Genomic DNA, 21,899 nt, shown 5'->3' on the forward strand with positions numbered 1-21,899 from the left:
CAGGTCTGTGGATGATGCAGTCAATATGGGACTGCACTACATCCTCCAGCATCTGGACACACCAGGGACTTATGCAAGGATTTTGTTTGTGGACTTCAGCTCCGCTTTCAACACCATCATCCCGGACACCCTTCAGAATAAACTGACCCAGCTCTCTGTGCCCACCTCCATCTGTCAGTGGATAGCCAGCTTCCTGACAGACAGGCAACAGCTAGTCAGGCTGGGAAAACTCACATCCAACACCTGCACCATCAGCACCGGAGCTCCTCAGGGCTGCGTTCTCTCCCCACTGCTCTTCTCCCTCTACACAAATGACTGCACCTCTAAAGACCCCTCTGTCAAGCTCCTGAAGTTTGCAGACGAAACCACACTCATCGGTCTCATCCAGGACGGCGACGAGTCTGCTTACAGACAAGAGGTTGAGTAGCTGGCTGTCTGGTGCGGTCACAACAACCAGGAGTTCAACACGCTCAAAACAGTGGAGATGATGGTGGACTTCAGGAGAAACCCCCCTGCTCTCCCCCCACTCACCATCATGAACAGCTCTGTGACTGCAGTGGAGTCATTCAGATTCCTGGGAACCACCATCTCTCAGGACCTGAAGTGGGGCATTCACATTGACTCCATTGTGAAAAAGGCCCAGCAGAAGTTGTACTTCCTTCGTCAGCTGAAAAAGTTCAACCTGCCACAGGCGCATATGACACAGTTTTACTCAGCTGTTATTGAGTCGGTTCTGTGCTCTTCTATAACTGTCTGGTTTGGGTCAGCCAGCAAATCAGATACAAGAAGACTGCAACAGACTGTTAGGACAGCAGAAAGGATCATTGGTGTGCACCTGCCCAATCTTCAGGACTTGTACAACTCCAGAGTGAAGAAATGGGCAGGTAACTTCGTCAAAGACCTGTTTGCACGTCTCCCTTCAGGCAGACACTACAGATCTCAGTGCACTAGAATATCTAGGCATAAAAACAGTTTTTCCCCCCATGCCATCTCCAGCTTAAACAGCTAACACATGAATCATTATCTGTGTTCTGTAATTCATTTCCGTAATTCATTCTACATCCTTAATTATTGCCTCTTTCTCAAGTATTATGTAAATACATATGCATATCTCTTTATTTATACAGTTCTATATAGAATAAATAATGCACAAATCTGTAAAAATATGATTATAAACCACGCTGTGCATTGTAAATAACAATGTTTTATACTTTAATCAATTGTAAGTAGTTAAACAACACAAACGGGGCAAAATGTGTTTTAAGTTTAGAAACATTATGAGTCTCCACCTCCCTTGCCTCACTTTGGTCCAAATGCCTGCTTTCGTCTTTTACACACACACAAGTCCGGTGAGAGAGAACAAAGCCAATAGTTGAGGAAGTCCAGTAAGTAACTGTTAAGGCTGTCAAGGCTAATTTCTTCACTTAAACATCGGATGAAGTGATTAGTTTCTCTTTAATACAGATACTGTTTAACTGTTGTGAATTTTTTAAAAATCGGTGGCAAAGGCTATTACTCTAACTCCATCCACCAACGTGTGATTTGGCTAGTCAACATTACGACGCAATCGACCCGGGTTCGAATCTGCCTTTTGGCAAACTTTTTTTTCCCATTTCAAATCACATCAGAAAAGCATTTACTTTTTTAATAAAAATTAAGGAAATATTTTGAATTAGAAATCATTTAGAATATTACAGTGTTACAAAAATGTACACTCAATAAGTTATAATTGCATACTGTTTTATAATGTATTACAATGCTGAGGTGCAGATAATTGCCACTATTGGCAATAAGTAATTCGCAGAATATCCTGCTATTTTAATATAGTATAAATAGTTATTTGCACTTAGTGTAAATAGCATACCACAAAACAAATACTGCTATTTTCACTTAGTGTAAATAGCATCTATCGCTAAGAAAATATGCTATGCCTTGTGGCCCCTTCAAATATTGCTCGAGAAATTTTGTTTATTGTCCCCCCTACTGTTAGACGAAATGTACGCCCCTGCTTGTGTAGATTAATTTAGTAAAAAAGGCTTGCCTGCTTTATTTGGTGAATATTTGTATACTTTTACTATCTAATCAATCTCAGCATGTGTTAATTTTGTGTCGCTATATGTTTGCCTCACTAAGGTGAAATTATGCCTACGTCTTTCTTAGCCTGCCCTCTGGAAGTGATCTGTTAATTCTGCTAAGCTTTAATTAAAACCGAAACTAAAACTGAAACTAAACTATATAAAAACTAAATAGAAATGCGTTCACAAAATAAAAACTAAACTAAAACTAACAAAAATATGTATGAAACTCATAAAAACTAAACTGAAGTTTATAGCAAATTTGAAAACGATATTAAAATAAAACGAATTAAAAAATTCTAAACTAGAATAACCTTTCGCATACAGTGGAGACCCTCGGAGACCAATTGAAAAACATGTCATTTATAATCTACTTTGCAATAAACTTGCCATTCTGAGCAGTGTTTTTCTCCATCTCTGTGTCTTTTCTCCAGTGTATGTTGTGGAGCAGGGCAGGCGGGATGATTCCGGGGACCAGGCATGTCTTACTGCATGTTGGACGGCCCTGTGTTGCTGCTGCCTCTGGGACATGTTGACCTAGAATAATGAAGAAACCACTGTGAGCCACTCCTTTATTTGTAAAGATCTTTCACTCCACGATCTAATCCTTATTTATGCCTGACTACTGAAAAAGTAATTGAGAAACAAATAAAGTTATGTTTTTGTTGTAGCGTTCATTTCCAGTAGTCCAACTTGGAGCACCTATTTTTATTCCTTCAATTATGCATGATACGCACTGAGAGACTGATTACATGCATTGATCGTATTTGTAGAGGCATATTAAACAGAATGTTTTTATTATTTGTCTTTTGAAAATAATACAGATGTCATCTTTATTAATGAATGCAAAAATTACAAGTTTGCTTGTTTATAGACCAGATTTGATAATCAAATATGGCCTTGAATGTTTGAGCTGTCTTAATATGTCAATCAAGGAAAAGTTTGTTTCTATTAAATAAAATAATGGAAATAAGACATGTCATCACTTTTGTTTACTCAAAATGTGCTTTTCTGTGTAGGATGTCCAAAAATAATAATGACTTTTTTTTTTTTTTTTTACTAATTGTCCGGACAGTCCTCCAGTGTTGTGTTGAGTCAGTGTGGCCTCTTCGAGATGCTCTGGCTGCTCAAACAAAAGCACTACAGAGCCACAGTGTTTAGACTTTCTGAGGAACCAAGTTTCAGCATATTAAACTGACAGGAAGCTGTATTTTTACAGACATAAACTAAATTTAGCATTTAAAAACAAAACAAATCAAAAAAATGATCTCCTACACCCCAGTGAAGCATCTGGCAAAATTCCACTCTGAACATTTAATTGCACATCTTTTGAACTTTTAAAATACAATATGAGGCAACAGACCTGAACCTGTACTACAAAGTAAAAACAAAAACATTCATCTGATTTAATTTATTATCTGCTTTTTTGTCTGCATTATCAGCTAGAAAGTTAATGTGGAATTGTAGCTAAATGAGATATTGACTGGGAATCCTTTTAGGAATTGTTTGCTGAGCTGCAAATGCATTATTAATAAGTCATTATTTTTCAGTCATCACACCTCACTGGCTTTTCATTGTGTTCTACTAAAGTGCTCCACCCCTCAGATACTACATACAACACGCTTTTGTCTACTCACATTTAAGCAAGGCAAAAATCATCTAGGAATCTAGGATCTAGGATAGGTTGTTGTATGCATGTTCATAAATAATAAACCTATAAAGATATCGGAATTAAACAATGTTAATTTGAGAAAAGTGCAACACTTTTGAGTCATCCCTTCCCCCAGCACCAGTGTGCAGCACTTCACTGGAAGTGGTTCCCATGGGTATAAACTTAACACCTGCACTGCAGCAGGCTATTTAAAGCAAAGCTGTGTTTACCATTCTCTCAATGTCAACAGTGACAGCTACAGCCGGTCTGATCTTTGGCCATTCAGTCTGAAACCTCATGGAAATAACAGCAAAACAATTCAAATTTACTATATTGTTTCAATTCAATGGTAGACATTTTTACAAAAGGTCAAAAATTCTGAAACTCTGTTTATGTCAGTCCTTGTCGACCACAGAGATCTTTACAAAACACTTTCTGATGTTCTCAACTGACTGTCATTCCACCTCACTGGCCCCAGAAAATCACGGTTTTGACTTCTAGTTCTCTGGCATTTTAACTACATTTCTTGATAACAGGACAAGTCATTGTTCTCTGTGCGTTCACAATGTTGCAATGTTATGGAACTGCGGAGTCTGAGTGAATGACTATATAGACTTAAATGTAGCGCATTATGCTAGTATTTTTAGACTGAAAAGATTGTTAGATGGAATCTACAAGAAAATGCCGTTTTCATGAAACTTTTGTAGGTTCATGTTGGCTGATCTTTAGTTAAAAGTACAAACAAAAACAAACCAAGTCACATTGTAGAAATAAAAGTTTTCACAAAACAAACATAGAACCATCTACACTTCGATAACCTTTTTCTTTTGGTCTGCCCGACTAGAAGTTGATATTTAGATGAAATAATAGACAATCACACATTATGTGAATCGTGAAATTAAGAACTATTTGTCTTTCATGGCCCTGATGGAACACAATCATTCTGCTCAGCTGTAAAGGAAGTCATTCAAATTCAAAAGGTACAAATGAAAACGTTTTATTTTCATAGAATTTCAGAAGAACCTCCTTCCACAGGTGTCTGAGTGTGACTTTGCTAGTTGAAGCTCATATCCACACTGACTCACCACAAGTCAGAGATTCTACACCAAGAAAAAAAAGTCAACGGCTGCATTAGCTTTCGTAATATATTCAAAGAAAACGACCTCTGCGGTGAGTCTTGCAATGGATTTTCACACAACGTAATGATGAAACCACTTCCTTGAAGATATGTTCTTGATTTGATACACCCAAAGTCAATGAGAATAATTTACATGTCATATGTTTCAGTTTTAAAAAACAATATATATTACACTTTCATCTGTTTTCACTTGTCAAGTTGAATTTAAATTAATAAAATAATAATAAAAAACCCAGACAATCAATAATCTCTTACATATTATACAAAACGGTTGGTTCATGTACAGTTTATTGATCAATGTATCAGCCCCTGTGATTGTCATATATTGCGAACAGAAGAGGACAGACTCTGTGAGCTGATGATTAACACATCCAGCGAAAGCCAATCAGAAAGCTCAGCCTCACACGGTGTGATTAAAATCTTAATACCAAACACTGCATTGACGTATAGCGAGAAAATTCATGAGGAACGAGACTGAAAGTGTCGAGACGCTGACGTTCCTTTTGAATATGTTCCAGTGTAGTTTCACAAACACATATGGGAGCAGGTGATGCTGTTTTATTGAGTATTGCGTGATGATTTCTGTTATGTTTGATATGCAGTCATGAAAAACCAAAGCGAGCTATCACACTATCATCACATTAATGTCCGCCACTCACAGCCAGTCTGAATTGACTAAAAAATATTTACCACTTTCTATAAAGTCAAAAGATCACTACAAAATCATTGTTCACAAGTGCTTTTTTTTTCAATAATGGGTCAGTGTTCTTGCTGCTGGCTGTTGGTTCTCCATTTTTGGGAAACGTCTCTGCAGCACTCTGTTGTTTCTCTCCGTAGGAGATGGCATGGCATCAGCAACAGTTGAACTCTGTTACCTCCTGCCCATCTCGTTCTGTTTGAGGAACTGGATGTTAGCGCTGCTGTCCGCCAGTTCAGGGTACTGCTCTACTGGGAGCACGTAGTAGCCCTCGTAACCCACGACCTTCCCCATGGCTAACAGTTGTTGCTTCTCATTTTCAGCCCACACGCGTCCTCCATCCCTGCCTTCGCGCACTTGCTGTTGCTCCCTGGCCCATGCTCCAGACAGCGCCCTCTGGTGGGCTTGTTCCAGCAGGCGGCTCCGCTCCTTTTCCAGAACCTCTGCTGACAGCCCGTACCGGATGCTATATGTGAGTTTGGCGGAGTGGATCTCTATAGTGACGCCCCGGCGGGAGCGTCCGCTGACCGTCACATTGATCCCACTCTCCAGTGTCTTGTGGCCGCTGCTGAGACCCAAGGCCAACAGGTCGCTGTCAGCTAGTCCGAGCTTCACGAAGAAGTGGCAGTCCCAACCATCGATGGTGTAACGAGTGCCATCCAGGTAGATGGCGTTGCTGAGGATCTGTGATATTTTGCGACTGTCTTCGCTAGCTGAGGTGGACAGGTCTGTTAATACGTGACCATCCCTGATAGCGAGCATCATGCCTTTGCCTACGATGGGCGTGCTGGTGCCAAACCAGTAACCGGGCTTGTCACGCTTGGTGCGCCGCTGTTTGTTGAGCCGCCTCCCCTCAAGAACCATGAAGGCCTGGTTGTGTCTGTCCACTGAATGCTGAACTCCAGTGAAAAGCTGTAAAATGGATGAATAGTTAGTGACACCTGATAAAAGTGTAAAAGCAGTAATATGATACATATGGTCACTATCAATTTTAGGTTGTATGATGTGTCTAACTAACACCATGTCTACACCGGACGCAAGCGGCGCGACAAGATACTATAGAACCCTTCATAATCAGTGATGCTGTCTACACTGGATGCGGTGCAGCGTGGCGCGACATGGTGTAATGTACAGTATGTGTTAGAGCATTTCAGGAAATTTGACTGAAAGGTATTTAGTCCCTTTAGACTAGGGACATGCTGATACTAAAACTGTTACATTTTTTGTTGTTGTTTTATTGCCAAAAGTTTGAGGTTGGTGAGACTTAATATTTTTGAAAGAAGTCTTGTATGTTCACCAAGGCTGCATTTATTTGATCAAAAATACAGTAAAACAGTAATATTGTAAAATATTATTGCAATCAAAAATATATGTTTTGTTTTAATCTATCTTAAAATGTAATTTATTCCTGTGATGGCGAAGCTGAATTTTCAGCAGCATTATTCCAGGTCTTCAGTATCACATGATCCTTTAAAAATCATTCTAATATGCTGCATATTGTGTTCAAATTGGTGCTTTCTTATTATAATAGTTGCACATGCCAAACCACCTCTTTTTTGTGGAGTAGAAAGTTCACCATTTATTTGAAATAGAAGTTTTTTGTAACATTATAAATTACTTTTACTTTTGATCAATTTATTGCATCCTTGCTGAACAAAAGTATTAATTTAAAAAGTCTTATTGTTTTGAAAGATAGTTCAATCATGACAACTCTCTGAACATTTTAGCATGGTGATGGATATGAAAATGTTAATGTATTTGGTCTTGGCAGAACAGATCTGCTATGCTGCTGCTGAATTGCTGCTGCTGTTGGTTATTGCTGTAGTTGTAAATTATTGCTGCTGCTGCAAGCAAGTACAGGAACTTGCTACTGCCAATGCATATGGCGATACGGTGTTATGAGTATTTAAGACATACTGCTGCTGCACAAATAGCATATATAAAATAACCCTGTAGCAGATCTATACAGGTGGAGCTGGGGAAGGTGGAGGGTTTCAGAGAACTCTGAAAGTGCGCTGCAGGAATCTCAAGTGAATGCTAGCCAGCCATATAAATGCAAGGCAGTAAGCTCATTGGCTGCATATGCAGCATGAACCAATCAGCTTGTGCCAAGTCATTTAACTCTCTGAATATCATCAGTTACGTTAACACCCCGTCAGAATGCACCTTCTAAAGTTTCATGACTGAACTATATATTTAACCAAAAGTTTTTAATGGTAGTGAACATATTTGTAACAAAAACATTTAGCAAATTGTCTTCATTCATTTGTTTAAAAACTTTTTTTGTGAAGAATAATATAATGTTTTTTGTAAAGAAAACAACATCAAATGAAAAATATAAATACTGATATCACATATAAAACATACATGGAATATAACCTGATAATTCTAAACATTATGTGGTCAGTGAAAATAATGAACGTAAAATCGAGAAAAAAAACAAGAAAAAAAAACCTAGTGAAGCCATTTTAATTGAAAAATGATCACCAAATCAAACTGACCTGAGTGTTATCAGAGTCCTGACTGGCAAGTACCTCATAAGGAGGGTCAACAAAATAAAGCGAGTGTCTAGGAAACCCTGGAATTATGTTGCTGAGCTGAAAGCCAAACATAACCAGCCAACTCTTCACATCTGTAAGACAAAACAGGAAATAATGTCTTTTACAAGCTGTCATAGAAACCAATGTGAGTCATTTATACATAACTTCTAAGCTCAGCCCATAAATACAAAGCAGAACAATTTATCACCTTCTCACCTGTCACATAGTTTTTCACATCAATCATATCGCTGAGTGGATTATTGTTCTTGAACATATACAGGTTGAACGGAGCTGGCACTTTGCCTATCTTCGGCCACAATGTATGGTCAGGTGCAATCCATCTTCCTGCCAGCACGTCATAGTCTCTCTGGGCGAAGTGCACCAGCTTTGTGAGAGGATCATAAAGCCCTCCATGAAAGCCTAATATGAGCTGGAAATCTGGGTTAGAATCATGGTAGACCTCTCCGTATGCTGTGTACTGCATCTGCTTGACCATCTGCCCATTGCTGCTGAAGATGGCCAGTGGGGTGCCTATGTTGTCAGAGGCGATATAGTATTCCTCCCCACCACTGACCTCCATAGCAAATAGATGACCCTGCAGGTCATAGTAGAAGGAGGTGATTTCAGCTCTCGAGTGGTTGTAAACATGGGTGACCCGAGTGGGGTAGTTCAAGTCGGCGTAGAAGTACTGCTGATGCTCGCCTTCGCTAGTTCTGCGGGAGACACGGCGGCCCAAGCCATCATAGCGGTAGAGGACACTCCAACCTCCAGCTGTGCGGCTGTAGGCTCGCTCGAGAAGACCTTTGGAATTGTACTCAAAAATGTCTGAGCCTCTCTGTGCAAGCACGCCATCCTCATCGAGGTGATACTGCATATCGCCGAGCCGTGTGATTCGGTCTCGAAGATCGTAGCGTAGTGGCAGCAGACGGGCGCTGTTACCAGGGTTAAGCAAATGGAGATTTCCATTTAGGTCGTAGCTATAGCGCCAAGTGGACCAGTCATCAACTTTGACACCAACAAGCTGGCCGTCACCGTCATATTCGTAGCGGTACTGTGTGGTATTAGCATATGGACCAATCTTCAGTTCACGTTTAATTACACGGCCCATACTGTCATACTGCACTGTCATCCAATACATCAACGAGCGGAAGATCTCGTACTGCACTTCTTTGATGCGGCCATGTGCATCAAAATGCTTACTGAGTGTCATCACGGCCGTAGTGATGATTTGGTTGATGTCGTAGTATATGATGCCAAACTTGCCGAAGTGTTCGACCTTACCGGATATCTCATCATAGCGGTACAGGTCCACAGGAAGTGGGGTTTCCCCTATTACTGGCTTTATGCTGGCCACCCTGAAGCTGTTGTCATGATAGGTGTAGTCAAAACGAGCATTAACCATTCCTTCTTCTGAGAAGCGGTACATCTGTTTGTCCACTAGGGGGCCGAGTTTGCGATAGCGAATGGTGCAAGAGAAGCCTCCGCTCTGTAAGTTGACCATTTTAAGCACTCCTGTTGTCTCATCATAGCCAAAGTTGACGGCAGTTGCGTCATACAGCACCTCCGAGAGCTTTCCAAGCTTCCCGTATTTGTAGAGCACACGCCGACCAGTTCCAAGGTAGAATGTAGCGCGTGGATGCCCATCCTCACTGAAGTCGTGGATAATGGTGGCATTGCTCTCAGGGGGGTTGTAGGTGTTGCGAATGTAACCAACAGACACATGAGTGGCCATAGTGTGTCTGGCCATGCTCGGCATAGTGACCGCCGTGAGCCGGCCCGCTGTGTCAAAATCAAAGATGTACTGTTTCTGACTCTGTTGGAGCAGCAACACCATGGACTGCAAAGTGAAATGAAAAGGTGCACAAAATGAGTATATACATGAACACTGTAAGAAAAACAAGTGCTTTATGTGGTTCTGAAGAGTCAACTCACTTTGTCCATGTAGCTGAAGCTCCAAACTTTCCCATCAACAAAGGTTCGGGACAGGATCCGTCCAAATGTGTCAAACTCGCTTTTCTCGCTCATGCTGCCCCTCTGCAAGCCCACCAATCGGCCAGTGGGTGAATAAGATACATTGACCAGGGCTAAGCTGCTGCTAGGAAGCCAGGTGGCCGGTCGGCCCTGGGCATCATAGATGATGCGCAGAGTGAACTTGCGGTGGTCATCGTAGATCTTCTCTGTTCTGGTGTTGCGGTCATAGTCAATGGACAGAAGGTTTCTGCTGTGGACCTGTGGGAAAAAATTTAAGGTTTTTTAGAAGTTCTAAACTCTAAAATCAAACATCAAATATTGCAGTTTACATAGCAAATCTCAACTGATTGATTGTTTATATATTCACAGAATGTAATTGCCCAGCTCTAAACTGCTAAATGTGTTAACATATTATAAACATTAACATTCTAATTTCTGTAAAACTGCTTTGAAAAGTGCTATACAAATAAAACTTTACTTGACAACTAACTTCAACAGTAAAAAGAAAACCTTACGCGCAACTTTCTGCCAAACACTGTAACCTTGCCCTTGGTCAGCTCTTTTCTCATGCGCCATTCGATAGAGTTAAGGCCGCTGTCAGTGGGTAGGGTGATGTTGCGTCTCCCGATGGTCGGGCTCACTGATCCTGCAATGATGTGTGGTTCGGTGTGAAAGCTGATGCCCATTCCATTAGCATAGGATACTCTCAGTGTGCCGTTGTGGTACAACTGATAGCTATTCCTCACTTGGTCTGTGAAAAGACAAAAAGAATATAGGTCGACAAGGATTATAAAATCAGATTATACTCTTTAAATAGTACATTATAAACAAGCATTATATAATGTTTCACATATCATTATGAATGTACTCATATACACTACTGTTTAAAAGTTTTGATTTTTTTTCAAAGAAGTCTCTTGCGCTTTTCAAGGCTGCATTTATACAGCAAAAACAGTCATTTAAAATACTTGTATTTTAAAATGTAAATTATTCCTGTGATGCAAAGCTGAATTTTCAGTATCATTACCCCAGTTTTCAGTGTCATATGATCCTTCAGAAATCATTCTAATATGCTAATTTTGTGCCCAAGAAAAATTACATATTATAAATGTGAGAACATGTTTTGCTATTTAATACTTTTGTGGAAACTGTGATACATTTTTTAGGATTCTGTGATGAGTTTAAAGGGGTCATATGATGCGATTTCAATTTTTCCTTTCTCTTTGGAGTGTTACAAACCGCTCACTCAAGCCTGCCTCCGCTCACTCTAGCCCACCGGCCGTTCCTCACTCTAGGCCGCCGGCCTCCGCTCACTCTAGGCCACCGTGTGTGACGCTGTGTGTTTCGTTGCGAAAGCGAAACTACTGTTTGGCCTTCCAAAAGAGGACACAACTAGAAATCAGTGGTTAAGTTGTATTTACAACACTGTTCCAGAACAGTTCAACCCAAATATTCAGATGTGTGCAGCGCATTTTGCGGAGGATAAGGACTGTTTCCTGTGAGAGTAGCCTACAATGTGTCTGTTTCTATAAAGTGGGGCAGTTCCAACTTTGCAAGGACAGTCTGGATCTTGTTTGTAATGGGTTCTATTGTTTTTGTCTTGTCGCGCACAGGGCATCACAGTATGGTAAGGGGCGTAACATTTCCGTCACATGCTTGAGGTATCCACCCAATCACAACGCACTGGATAGCTGGCAAATCAGCGTACACCTCGCTTTTCAGAACGATGAGCTTTGTAAAAATTGATGCGTTTCAGAAAGGCAGTGTATAGAGGAGAAGCAATAATGTACAGTATGTGGAAAATAATGTGTTTTTTGAACCTTAAACCGCATAAACACATTGCATTACACCAAATACACAACATAATGTTCTTTTTAGCAACGTCATATGACCCCTTTAAATGTAAATATTTGAAATCATCACAGAAAATATATAAATATATAAATATTTTGTAACATTATAAATTACTTTACTTTCACTTTTGATCAATTTAATGCATCCACACTGAAAAAAAGTTAATACAAATATTTTCTGTAAGTAAAACAGAAAAAAAAAGATTTAAAATCATATATCCTGACATCTACAATCCAGAAAAGTCCAGACAGATAATGGTAGCGAAATGCAAATGAAAATATATAAATATTGTTTCATGGCATTTATGTACATTAACTATTATTTATCTGTTAAGTATTTAATGTTTGTATTATTATGAAGTGTACCCTAAAACCAGCCTCATTTAATTTCATATGATGCATTAGTTCTGATCTGACAGTCTGTTGTGCATTAGGGGAAACGCAGCACTGTGGGGCGGATGTGTATAATGCAGCTTTTGGTTATAAAGAAGATTTAGCTTTGGCTAAAAGCAGCATAAACATCTTTAGTTCCATTTACAAGCTATAATTGGATCAGCTGCTGCTTTCCACAGAAATGTACCTGGGAAACACAATCATGTACAATTTCAAAGTCATAAAAAAATCCAAGTGCATTTTGGTACACTGCTAACAAGCAGAAGGTTGGTTTTCATGTCATTTGTCTTGAGTAAACAGCAAAAGCAAACTCTTTACAGGAAGTAACAAGCAAGTTGTGCAAGGGAATCCATCAACACATAATTCACTGGATATAAAGAGAAGAGTTTACGCCTTCAAGCTTTTGCCTGAAGAAAGAACCCCTAAATGGAGCCTATGGTAAATTGTAAAATGATGATTTCTCTGCACTGCTGGACGCCGCACATTCAAACAATGTGGCCTCCCTGTGGGTAATAAAGAGAAACACCAGTCTACCTGCCTGCTGTGTGTTTTGGTCTTAATGGATGTGATTTAGAGGGAAAATGGGGGGCATCATCATGAGATCTGGACTGAGATATGTTCTTTGTGTGTTGTGGGTGTGTACCTTGAACCACAGTGTAGGACGCCTCTACGGACGAGAGATTAGTGATGACCGTGACATCATCATCTCTGTTTGAGCTCTCCATGTCAATATTGATGGTCTCCTCCATCTCACGATGCAGACTGGTCACCACACCAGTGGGATATGTGACGTTGGTTAGACGACCCTCACTGTCATAGCTGTGAAGAAGAGATACAAGACAAAACTCACTAATATGAATATAATAAATAGCCAGCAGTGTCTGCAGAATTGATTTTTTAAAATTTATTTATAATAAATTTTTAATGTTTTAAATTGTTTGATACCAATGTTATTTTAATACTATTTTAGCAAAAAAGCAAATAAAAATGACTAAAACTTAAACTAAAATAAAAAAGAGAATACAAATAAAAGCTAATTTAAAACATTCAAAATATTATAATAGATACTATTATATTTTTTATATTTTAAATTCGTTTTTATTTGTATTCTCTTTTTTATTTTAGTTTAAGTTTTAGTCATTTTTATTTGCTTTTTTGCTAAAATAGTATTAAAATAACATTGGTATCAAACAATTTAAAACATTAAAAATTTATTATAAATAAATTTTAAAAAATCAATTCTGCAGACACTGCTGGCTATTTATTATATTCATATTAGTGAGTTTTGTCTTGTATCTCTTCTTCACAGCTATGACAGTGAGGGTCGTCTAACCAACGTCACATATCCCACTGGTGTGGTGACCAGTCTGCATCGTGAGATGGAGGAGACCATCAATATTGACATGGAGAGCTCAAACAGAGATGATGATGTCACGGTCATCACTAATCTCTCGTCCGTAGAGGCGTCCTACACTGTGGTTCAAGGTACACACCCACAACACACAAAGAACATATCTCAGTCCAGATCTCATGATGATGCCCCCCGTTTTCCCTCTAAATCACATCCATTAAGACCAAAACACACAGCAGGCAGGTAGAATACAAATAAAAGCTAATTTAAAACATTCAAAATATTATAATAGATACTATTATATTTTTTATATTTTAAATTCGTTTTTATTTGTATTCTCTTTTTTATTTTAGTTTAAGTTTTAGTCATTTTATGTGCCTTTGTAATTTTTATTAGTTCTATATAGCTTTTAAGTTTCAGTTTAATTTTAGTGATTGTAGTACTTCAACTTTAGAACAAGGCAGGTTTTTTTAATTTAAAGTTTTTCATTTAATATTTGTATTTTATTTCAGATTTTTTTCAACAACTGGCAATTGGAAAAAAGCATATATATATATATATATATATATATATATATATATTATATATTATACGTTAATAAAATACAAATTCTAGTTTTAGTTAACAATAAAACACAACTGGACATCTATTTAAATGTCTAGAGCAGTTCTAGCATACAGACACTAGATGGCTGCAGGACCAAAGCAGTACTGTGAAAACATCCTCTGCTCTGACACTAGATAAAGATACCAGTCAGATGATAACCACAGTGCTTAGAAACAAAAGTCAAAATTCATTGTCTATAAAAACATCCATGATACACTGGGTGCAAATTTTGAACAGTCACACAAATTTTGCACTTAAAAATTTTAGCAGAAAAACCTGCATTGTATTCTCTATCCAGTATAACAAAATGCTAAATGCACTGAAACATCACTAGGTCATTTTAAATGAACTCAATATCAATAATTTCATTGCAAACAAGCCTCCTTTTATGTCAATTGGGCTTAATATAGATTACCTTATTAACATTGCACAATAAACATTGTTATTACTACCCACAAAAAACAGATGCAAACAGAATTTTAATAAAAAGAGTTTTACTGCATATTGCAGCAGTTAATCATCAGACGATACCCAAACACATGTCTAGAGATGCAGTGCCGTTATTAGCCTTTTCGGCATTTAAAAAAGTAAGTTATTCTCACTGAATTCCTCCTGAAACTTTTTGACTAGTGAGTTTTTGTCCTTTTTTTATTATTATTATTTTCTTTATGATTTCCAGACTTGCCTTTATCTCAAAGTTCTATTATCACACTGCACATTTCATACTCACTTGTAAAAGTTTGTCCATCCGGTCTCATCTGACTTGGAGGCTAAAAGTTCTGTGTTAGTGTAATAACCGAGCTGTGCCACTTCCTGACTGAGGGCGGACACTGAACGTAGGCTGCCGGCTGGGTCCATTCCCAGTGTTACCACCTGGTTCTCTGGCAACAGCACAAGCCTGATAGAGCCAGATGCCTCCCTCCTCACCCGAAGCGTATTGTTAGAGGCATCGGTAACTGCTGCCAACTCTCCGTCCAACCCGTAAGTAAAGTTATACAGTGCCAAGCCTGTAATGAGGCTAACCGTCTGCCTATGAAGGCCGTCAGGACCAAACACATATAACTCCTGTTCTAGAGATGAACCCACTTCATATTGTCCACTCGCTGTGGCATTGGGGCGGTTGCTGTGGATTGAACGTACACGGATATTGTTCAGGTCAGCGATGTACAGGGTACCATCTGGTGACACAGCTAGCGAAGTGGGACAATTGAGGCTGGCGTCCGCAGCATAGCCTTCATCTCCTGAGAAACAGTTGCAGTTGACGTCATTCTTGCAGTCGCATTCAGAGGCAGCCCCGGCAAGCAGGGAGATCTCACCGCTGGTGCTAACTTGCCGTATGCGGTTGATGCGCTTCTCGTCGGTTTCAGCAATATAGAGCACACCTGTGTGGGAGATGGCGATGGCTGTGGCGCTCTCCAAGGCAGAATGGATGGCTAGTTTGCTGAGAGAGTAATCAATGCCAGGGACCTGGCAGTGCATGGGCCGCCCTGCAATAATGCTGACCTGGTGGTTCTCAGAGATACGCAGGATGACGTTATTCTCCAGCACATACAGAGAGTTGTCCATAGGGTTGATGGCCAGGTCTGTAGGCCACTCCAGACGTACCTGAAACATTAAAGGTGAAGAGTACATTAACACAAAAAAAGGACAATAATTGGGCATGTTGAGCAGTTGTGGTCTGAGTGTAAATTCAGCTTTGCCCAGCGGGATTTCCCTGCCTCTGCTTTTGATATCTCCCATTCTGTTTTATCCTTGCTTCTGGTCAAACTGAGTGCATTTCCCATTTCTGACAGTAGATTTCCTTCTGGCATTTAAAAAAAAATTATGTGTTACAGATTCTTCCGAGTGGAACGAATCAGCAGGTCTATGAATTTATTACAGTGATAGACAAATGATGAAAGCTGCTTGATTGATAATCCAGTTCCATTGTTTGTCACTCTCATTGTCAAACGTTAATACCCATGGAGACACTCTGACAAACAAATATTGGCTAGCGAAAGCTCAAAGACACAAGGATGGAACAAGAAGTATTTCACAGCGCAAACTGAAATAAACAGGCTGAAATGTGTTTACACAGCTGTGTTTGACAGTTTATCTTAATGCTTCATGGGGCCTGCAAATTGTTTTAAAAAAAAGAGTAGTGAGTAGGTTACTTGTAAAAATGATTTAGTTTAAACGGTTATTTCCTGAATTTTTATTGTTCTTTTGATTAATTATACTGTATTTTTACATTGGCAAAACCTCTACATTAAAACATCAATGATGACAATCTCAGCCAGATGTTTTTTTATACAAGCACGTTTGATCAATATTACTTTACACAGGGTGCCATCAAATTAATTTATAATATGCTCTGGTACACGAATTATCTCTCTCTGATTCCATAAAATAATCTCGATAATTAACCATGTTAGTTTTAATGGATTGTTTCTATGCAAAGACACAAATTTCATTGCTTCTGCATGAAAAATGACCTAAACAAATGACAAATGAAGCTGACTCATTTTCATATCCATTGAGATTAATTGGTGTATCTATCTGACATACAAGAAGTTAATCTGAACTTGCACACACTGCAGACAAATTCAAATAAGATGCAATATTCATCTATACACATTATAGGGCATCTGAATTATGCACTTTAGTACAGATTTCAACAACTGTTCATTTATTTTTAGGAGTCTGAAGTGCAAGTGCAAGAGAGTTGAGGAAAGTAATTACAACCTGGCTGACGTCCATGCTGGAATCACAGCTGAGGGGCCTGACTGCAGTAAGGTCATTGGTCTTTATCAGAGTGGAGATAATGCCATTCTGATCCACTTTTCGTATCATAGTAGCATCCACAAAGTACATCAGGCCGTTCTTATCCAATGCAACACTATAATTGTAAAAGCTATTCCAGTTTTTAAAAACAACATTCAATCAAAACTGAACTTATTTTTTTTCATAATAAATTTCCTTGTTGTAGTAGTGCATGATTCATCAATGCATGTCAAGTGTTTATTATTATCCTTCATCAAACTGCAATAACTGTTGACTTTGTGGTCAGTGCAAGTGCTCTGACATATTGAGCTGTGGTGCTCATGGGAAACCCTTGATTTCACGGAACAATATCAAATGACAAGTTTGAATTATCTTCTTCTGACAGCTTTTCCTGTCATCGGATCTTGGAATTCAAGCCTCATTCATTTTTTATTTAAAAGTGATTTGCTGATTTCATTTTTTTTTAGAACCAACTCCAGACAATTATTATTTCAGCAGAATATTCAGTTCTACTCAATAACGCCTTATATTAAAGAGGTGAAATTAATTACAAATGCTGTTTTAATGTTGTCAGCTGTGCATCCTATCAGCTTTACCTGAGCTCCAGTACAGCTGTGGTATTGAGGGAAGGATAGACCCTCCGCACAAAGTTAAGGTCACCCACGTACAGGTTACCCTCTCCGTCACAGGCTACAGCCATCGGCGCCAGCAGCTTGTTGCCCTCAGCCATCCCACTGCAGCTTGGGCACGAGATGCTGCGTCTTCGGCCGTTACCCATAATACTGTTGATGATGGGTGGCTGCTGCTGGGAGAGGAAGATATTCTCACCGCTGCCCTTATGAAGGATGCCTGTGTGAATTAAATCAAAATAATTGTAAAAGCTATTCCAGTTTTTAAAAACAACATTCAATCAAAACTGAACTTATTTTTTTTCATAATAAATGTCCTTGTTGTAGTAGTGCATGATTCATCAATGCATGTCAAGTGTTTATTATTATCCTTCATCAAACTGCAATAACTGTTGACTTTGTGGTCAGTGCAAGTGCTCTGACATATTGAGCTGTGGTGCTCATGGGAAACCCTTGATTTCACGGAACAATATCAAATGACAAGTTTTAATTATCTTCTTCTGACAGCTTTTCCTGTCATCGGATCTTGGAATTCAAGCCTCATTCATTTTTTATTTAAAAGTGATTTGCTGATTTCATTTTTTTTTAGAACCAACTCAAGACAATTATTATTTCAGCAGAATATTCAGTTCTACTCAATAACGCCTTATATTAAAGAGGTGAAATTAATTACAAATGCTGTTTTAATGTTGTCAGCTGCGCATCCTATCAGCTTTACCTGAGCTCCAGTACAGCTGTGGTATTGAGGGAAGGATAGACCCTCCGCACAAAGTTAAGGTCACCCACGTACAGGTTACCCTCTCCGTCACAGGCTACAGCCATCGGCGCCAGCAGCTTGTTGCCCTCAGCCATCCCACTGCAGCTTGGGCACGAGATGCTGCGTCTTCGGCCGTTACCCATAATACTGTTGATGATGGGTGGCTGCTGCTGGGAGAGGAGGGGTACTTCACAAAGGTCACGTTGACACCCACCAAAGGAGAGCCATCTGAGGTCAAAACCTGACCTCGAATCAGAGATGCCAGGCTACACACATAAATACAATATTAGAGCATGATAAATTTAGTAATTTAGTCTGTCACAGCACAGGGCAGATGAGGTACCTGGCATTGAATGGGTTGATTCCTGGTATGATATGAGTGCTGTCTTTACCCACAAGCATCTTGATTCTGTCATAAAAGGATGGGACTTTCTGGACCTCTGATTGGCTCTGCTGAATAACCTGAAGTGGATCACGTGATCCACGGCACAGAGGATTGGTTACACAAGAGCTCTGTGTGCAGCAGTCCGGATCCATACAGTCAACCAGACCATCTGAGTGGAAAAGATGTCACCACATGTCATAAGCTTTAGGTCTGTAACATGCATTAGCAATGTGATACATGCATTTTGTATGAAAATAAACCCACACTAGGGTTGTCACGATACCAAAAATTCAGTACTTGATAGAAATGCCAGGGCATAGCTAATATATGCCATTGAACATACTTTATTTTACATAAAATACATCAATATTAATATAAACATTTCAAATGGCATATTAGCAATGGAATAAAGACTTCTAACGCACACTACCATTTAAGAAACATATTTTTAAATACATTTTTATTCAGCAAATATGCATTAAATTAATTACAGGTGACAGTAACGACATTTATAATATTTAAAATGATTTGTATTCCAAATAAATGCTGTTCTTCTGAACTTTTATTCATTAAAGAATCCTGAAAAAAGCAGCATTTTCAGCATTGATAATTAGAAATATTTCTTGAACATCAAATCAGCATATTAGAATGATTGTGTAATGGCTGCTGAAAATCCAGCTTTGCCATCACAGGAATAAATTACATTTTAGAATATAAAAAAAAAAAAAAAAGTTATTTTAAATTGTTATAACATCTCACAATATCACTGTTCTTACTCTATTTTGATCAGTCTTTGTGAGCATAAGACACGTCTTTCAAAACGATTAAAAATGTCTAATTTGCAGATTGGCTTTTTTGACACATATCAGATTTTTTTCTTAATTAAACTTAATTAACCTTGCATGTTTATCTCTTCATGAAAATTATTTTTCATTAAATTTTTCATGTGTTCAGCTGCATTTTACTGAAGTACTAAACAGAATTTGTACTCAATATTATCGATACTATAGAAAGGCATGTTTTTTTTTTTTTTAGTATCACTTGGTTCTGGAAGTATCGGCACATTTGGCGTCCCTAGCACACGCAGTTTCGATGTTTCAGAGTGGCAGATGGTTTAAAGGGACTTCTGAAAACTCTCAGTTCATCTGCCATCTTATTCTCAGATTGTGTACTTTTGATGAACCCTTCTCAGTTCAAACCTCTGTGCTGCTTTGATGTCAAGAGAGGGAGACAAATAATATGATAAAAAAAACATAAGCTCAAATGTAGAACTTCTCATCATTAAGGAAATGAAAATGAACAAATCTATTTATTTATCCCCATTGGGGTAATGAGCTCAAATGATGGATATGATCACTGAATTGAATGATGCTCTAGGTTCTCTCTCTTTCTCTCTCTCCTGATTTCACTTTTAGAGAACTTGCATCAAAGTTACAGAGGGCATCGCTTACACCCCTGAGAGCTTCCTTTCCTGTTTCATCTTCCTCCTTCTCTCTTCCCATCTCTTATTTGCTGCATATCGCAGTTCAGTGTACATGTGCACCCTTTCAACACTTCTCCCTAAATGGGTCTTTCTTGATCCGAAACAAGCTCACAAAAAGCGTGACTTTTGTTCCATGTTGTTTTGCCTGGTGCTCTCTGATCTCTGAGGTTTCTGTGAAGTAACCCCCAAACGAAGAGTTAACAAAAAAGAGAGAAGAAAGAAGCAGGAAGTTGTGCATGTCTGGAGAACGCTTGCTTGTGTCTGGGTCAGAGTGAGCAGTAAGTTCAAATGCCTGCTTTGACAAGTATTTTGTGATCACCTTTAAAATTTTATCCACAAGAAGTATAATTAAGATGATAAGCAAATTGAGATCCCCTTTGCCCTTCTATATATAATTTCCTGTCCTCTCTCTATTCTAATAATAAATATTCTGAAGAACATTTAGGAAAAGAATCACCCACCTTTAAAATAATCAAATTGTAGTGCTTTGCAGCCTGAAATGAAGGACAGTTTTGTTTTTATCCAGCTGTATTTACTCAGTGCAATTTAAAATATCCAAGTGAAAGATATCACACTAACGTCAGAAAAAAATAAAAAAACAGAATCACTGAGTTGGAAAAAGGATCACCCCCTCCTAAAAATGGCTATAATCAGGTGTAGCTAATCACCTTCTCAATGGAACACAAAGCCATTTGACTTTCAACTGTGATCAGCTGTGGTCACTTTGATTAGCTCAGCATGAAAAGAGCTTTCCTGGAGCATTTGCAGTGCAACTGAAGCAAACAATCAACTATGGATGACAAGGCACTGTCAAAAGATCTCCGGGATAAAGTTGTGGACAGGCACAAGTCAGGAGATGGATACAAAAGGAAAAATGCAAAGGCTTTATGGTAACACTTTACTTGAAGGGGTGTGCATAAGACTGACATGACACCTTCATAATCATGACATGACACATGTCATGAATATGAAGGAGGTTTTATGCATGTTTATGACAACTGTCATTAAGTGTCATTCGCTCAGTTGTGTAATTTGTAATGCAAATATGACATTATTTGACCTAACCCTAACCCTAACCCTACCCCTACCCTTACCCCTAACCATAGCCCATTACAAAGACATCTCAAACAATGTCATCTTTGCATTAAAAATTACATAACTGAGCGAATGACACTTAATGACAGTTGTAATAAACATGCAAAAAAAACTTCATATTCATGACATGAGTCATGTCATGATTATGTATGTGTCATGTCATGATTATGAAGGTGTCATGCCAGTCTTATGCACACCCCTTAAAAAAATTATACCTTAGTAAAGTGTAACCGGCTTTATAAATGCCTAGCACCACAGTGGAGTCTATTATTAAGAAGTGGAAGGTATGTGGTACAACACAGACCCTCCCTGGATCAGCACGTTGCTCCAAACTGAAAGAAAGAGCCAGGAGGAAACTGGTCAGAGGCCTACAGCAACTTTGAAGCAGCTGCAGGAATTTATGACAAAGAGTGGTCATTGTGTGCATGTGACAACAATATCACAAATTCTCCACAATTGTGGCTTGTATGGAAGGGTTGCAAGAAAAAAGACACTCCTCAAGAAAGGCCACA

At 38.8% G+C, this 21,899-nt stretch overlaps 2 protein-coding genes across 2 annotated transcripts in view; one reads left to right on the forward strand and one right to left on the reverse strand.

The window, feature by feature from the left end:
• The window catches only part of LOC107570694 (cysteine-rich and transmembrane domain-containing protein 1-like), a 10,703-nt gene extending 7,686 nt beyond the window's left edge, over positions 1–3,017 (forward strand). The window contains exon 4 of the mRNA XM_016256951.1: positions 2,510–3,017. Coding sequence (XP_016112437.1) covers positions 2,510–2,616 — 107 coding nt within the window. The 3' untranslated portion in view covers positions 2,617–3,017. The remainder of the gene's footprint in view (positions 1–2,509) is intronic.
• Positions 3,018–5,018: 2,001 nt separating this feature from the next.
• LOC107570693 (teneurin-2-like) lies at positions 5,019–18,567 on the reverse strand. The gene is made up of 10 exons (XM_016256950.1): positions 18,450–18,567; positions 17,635–17,887; positions 17,000–17,153; positions 15,006–15,880; positions 12,962–13,137; positions 10,588–10,823; positions 10,034–10,330; positions 8,318–9,938; positions 8,063–8,193; positions 5,019–6,473 (listed from the first exon to the last, which is right to left on the reverse strand). The coding sequence occupies exons 1-10, from the start codon at positions 18,565–18,567 to the stop codon at positions 5,736–5,738; spliced, it is 4,599 nt and encodes a 1,532-aa protein (XP_016112436.1). The 3' UTR covers positions 5,019–5,735.
• Between the last annotated feature and the right edge of the window lie 3,332 nt (positions 18,568–21,899).

This window comes from Sinocyclocheilus grahami, unplaced genomic scaffold (genome assembly GCF_001515645.1).
Source record: "Sinocyclocheilus grahami isolate Dianchi unplaced genomic scaffold, SAMN03320097.WGS_v1.1 scaffold1493.1, whole genome shotgun sequence".
In the NCBI taxonomy this organism is placed as follows: Eukaryota; Metazoa; Chordata; class Actinopteri; order Cypriniformes; family Cyprinidae; genus Sinocyclocheilus; species Sinocyclocheilus grahami.

What these genes read in the sequence shown, in the direction of transcription:
- LOC107570693 (XM_016256950.1), bottom strand. Translation starts at nt 18,567, where the DNA reads ATGGGTAACGGCCGAAGACGCAGCATCTCGTGCCCAAGCTGCAGTGGG. An exon ending in GGATGGACAAACTTTTACAA is followed by an intron (nt 13,138 to 15,005) that starts GTGAGTATGAAA and finishes TCTTCTTCACAG; the next exon opens with CTATGACAGTGAGGGTCGTC. An exon ending in GCTTCAGCTACATGGACAAA is followed by an intron (nt 9,939 to 10,033) that starts GTGAGTTGACTC and finishes TTCACTTTGCAG; the next exon opens with TCCATGGTGTTGCTGCTCCA.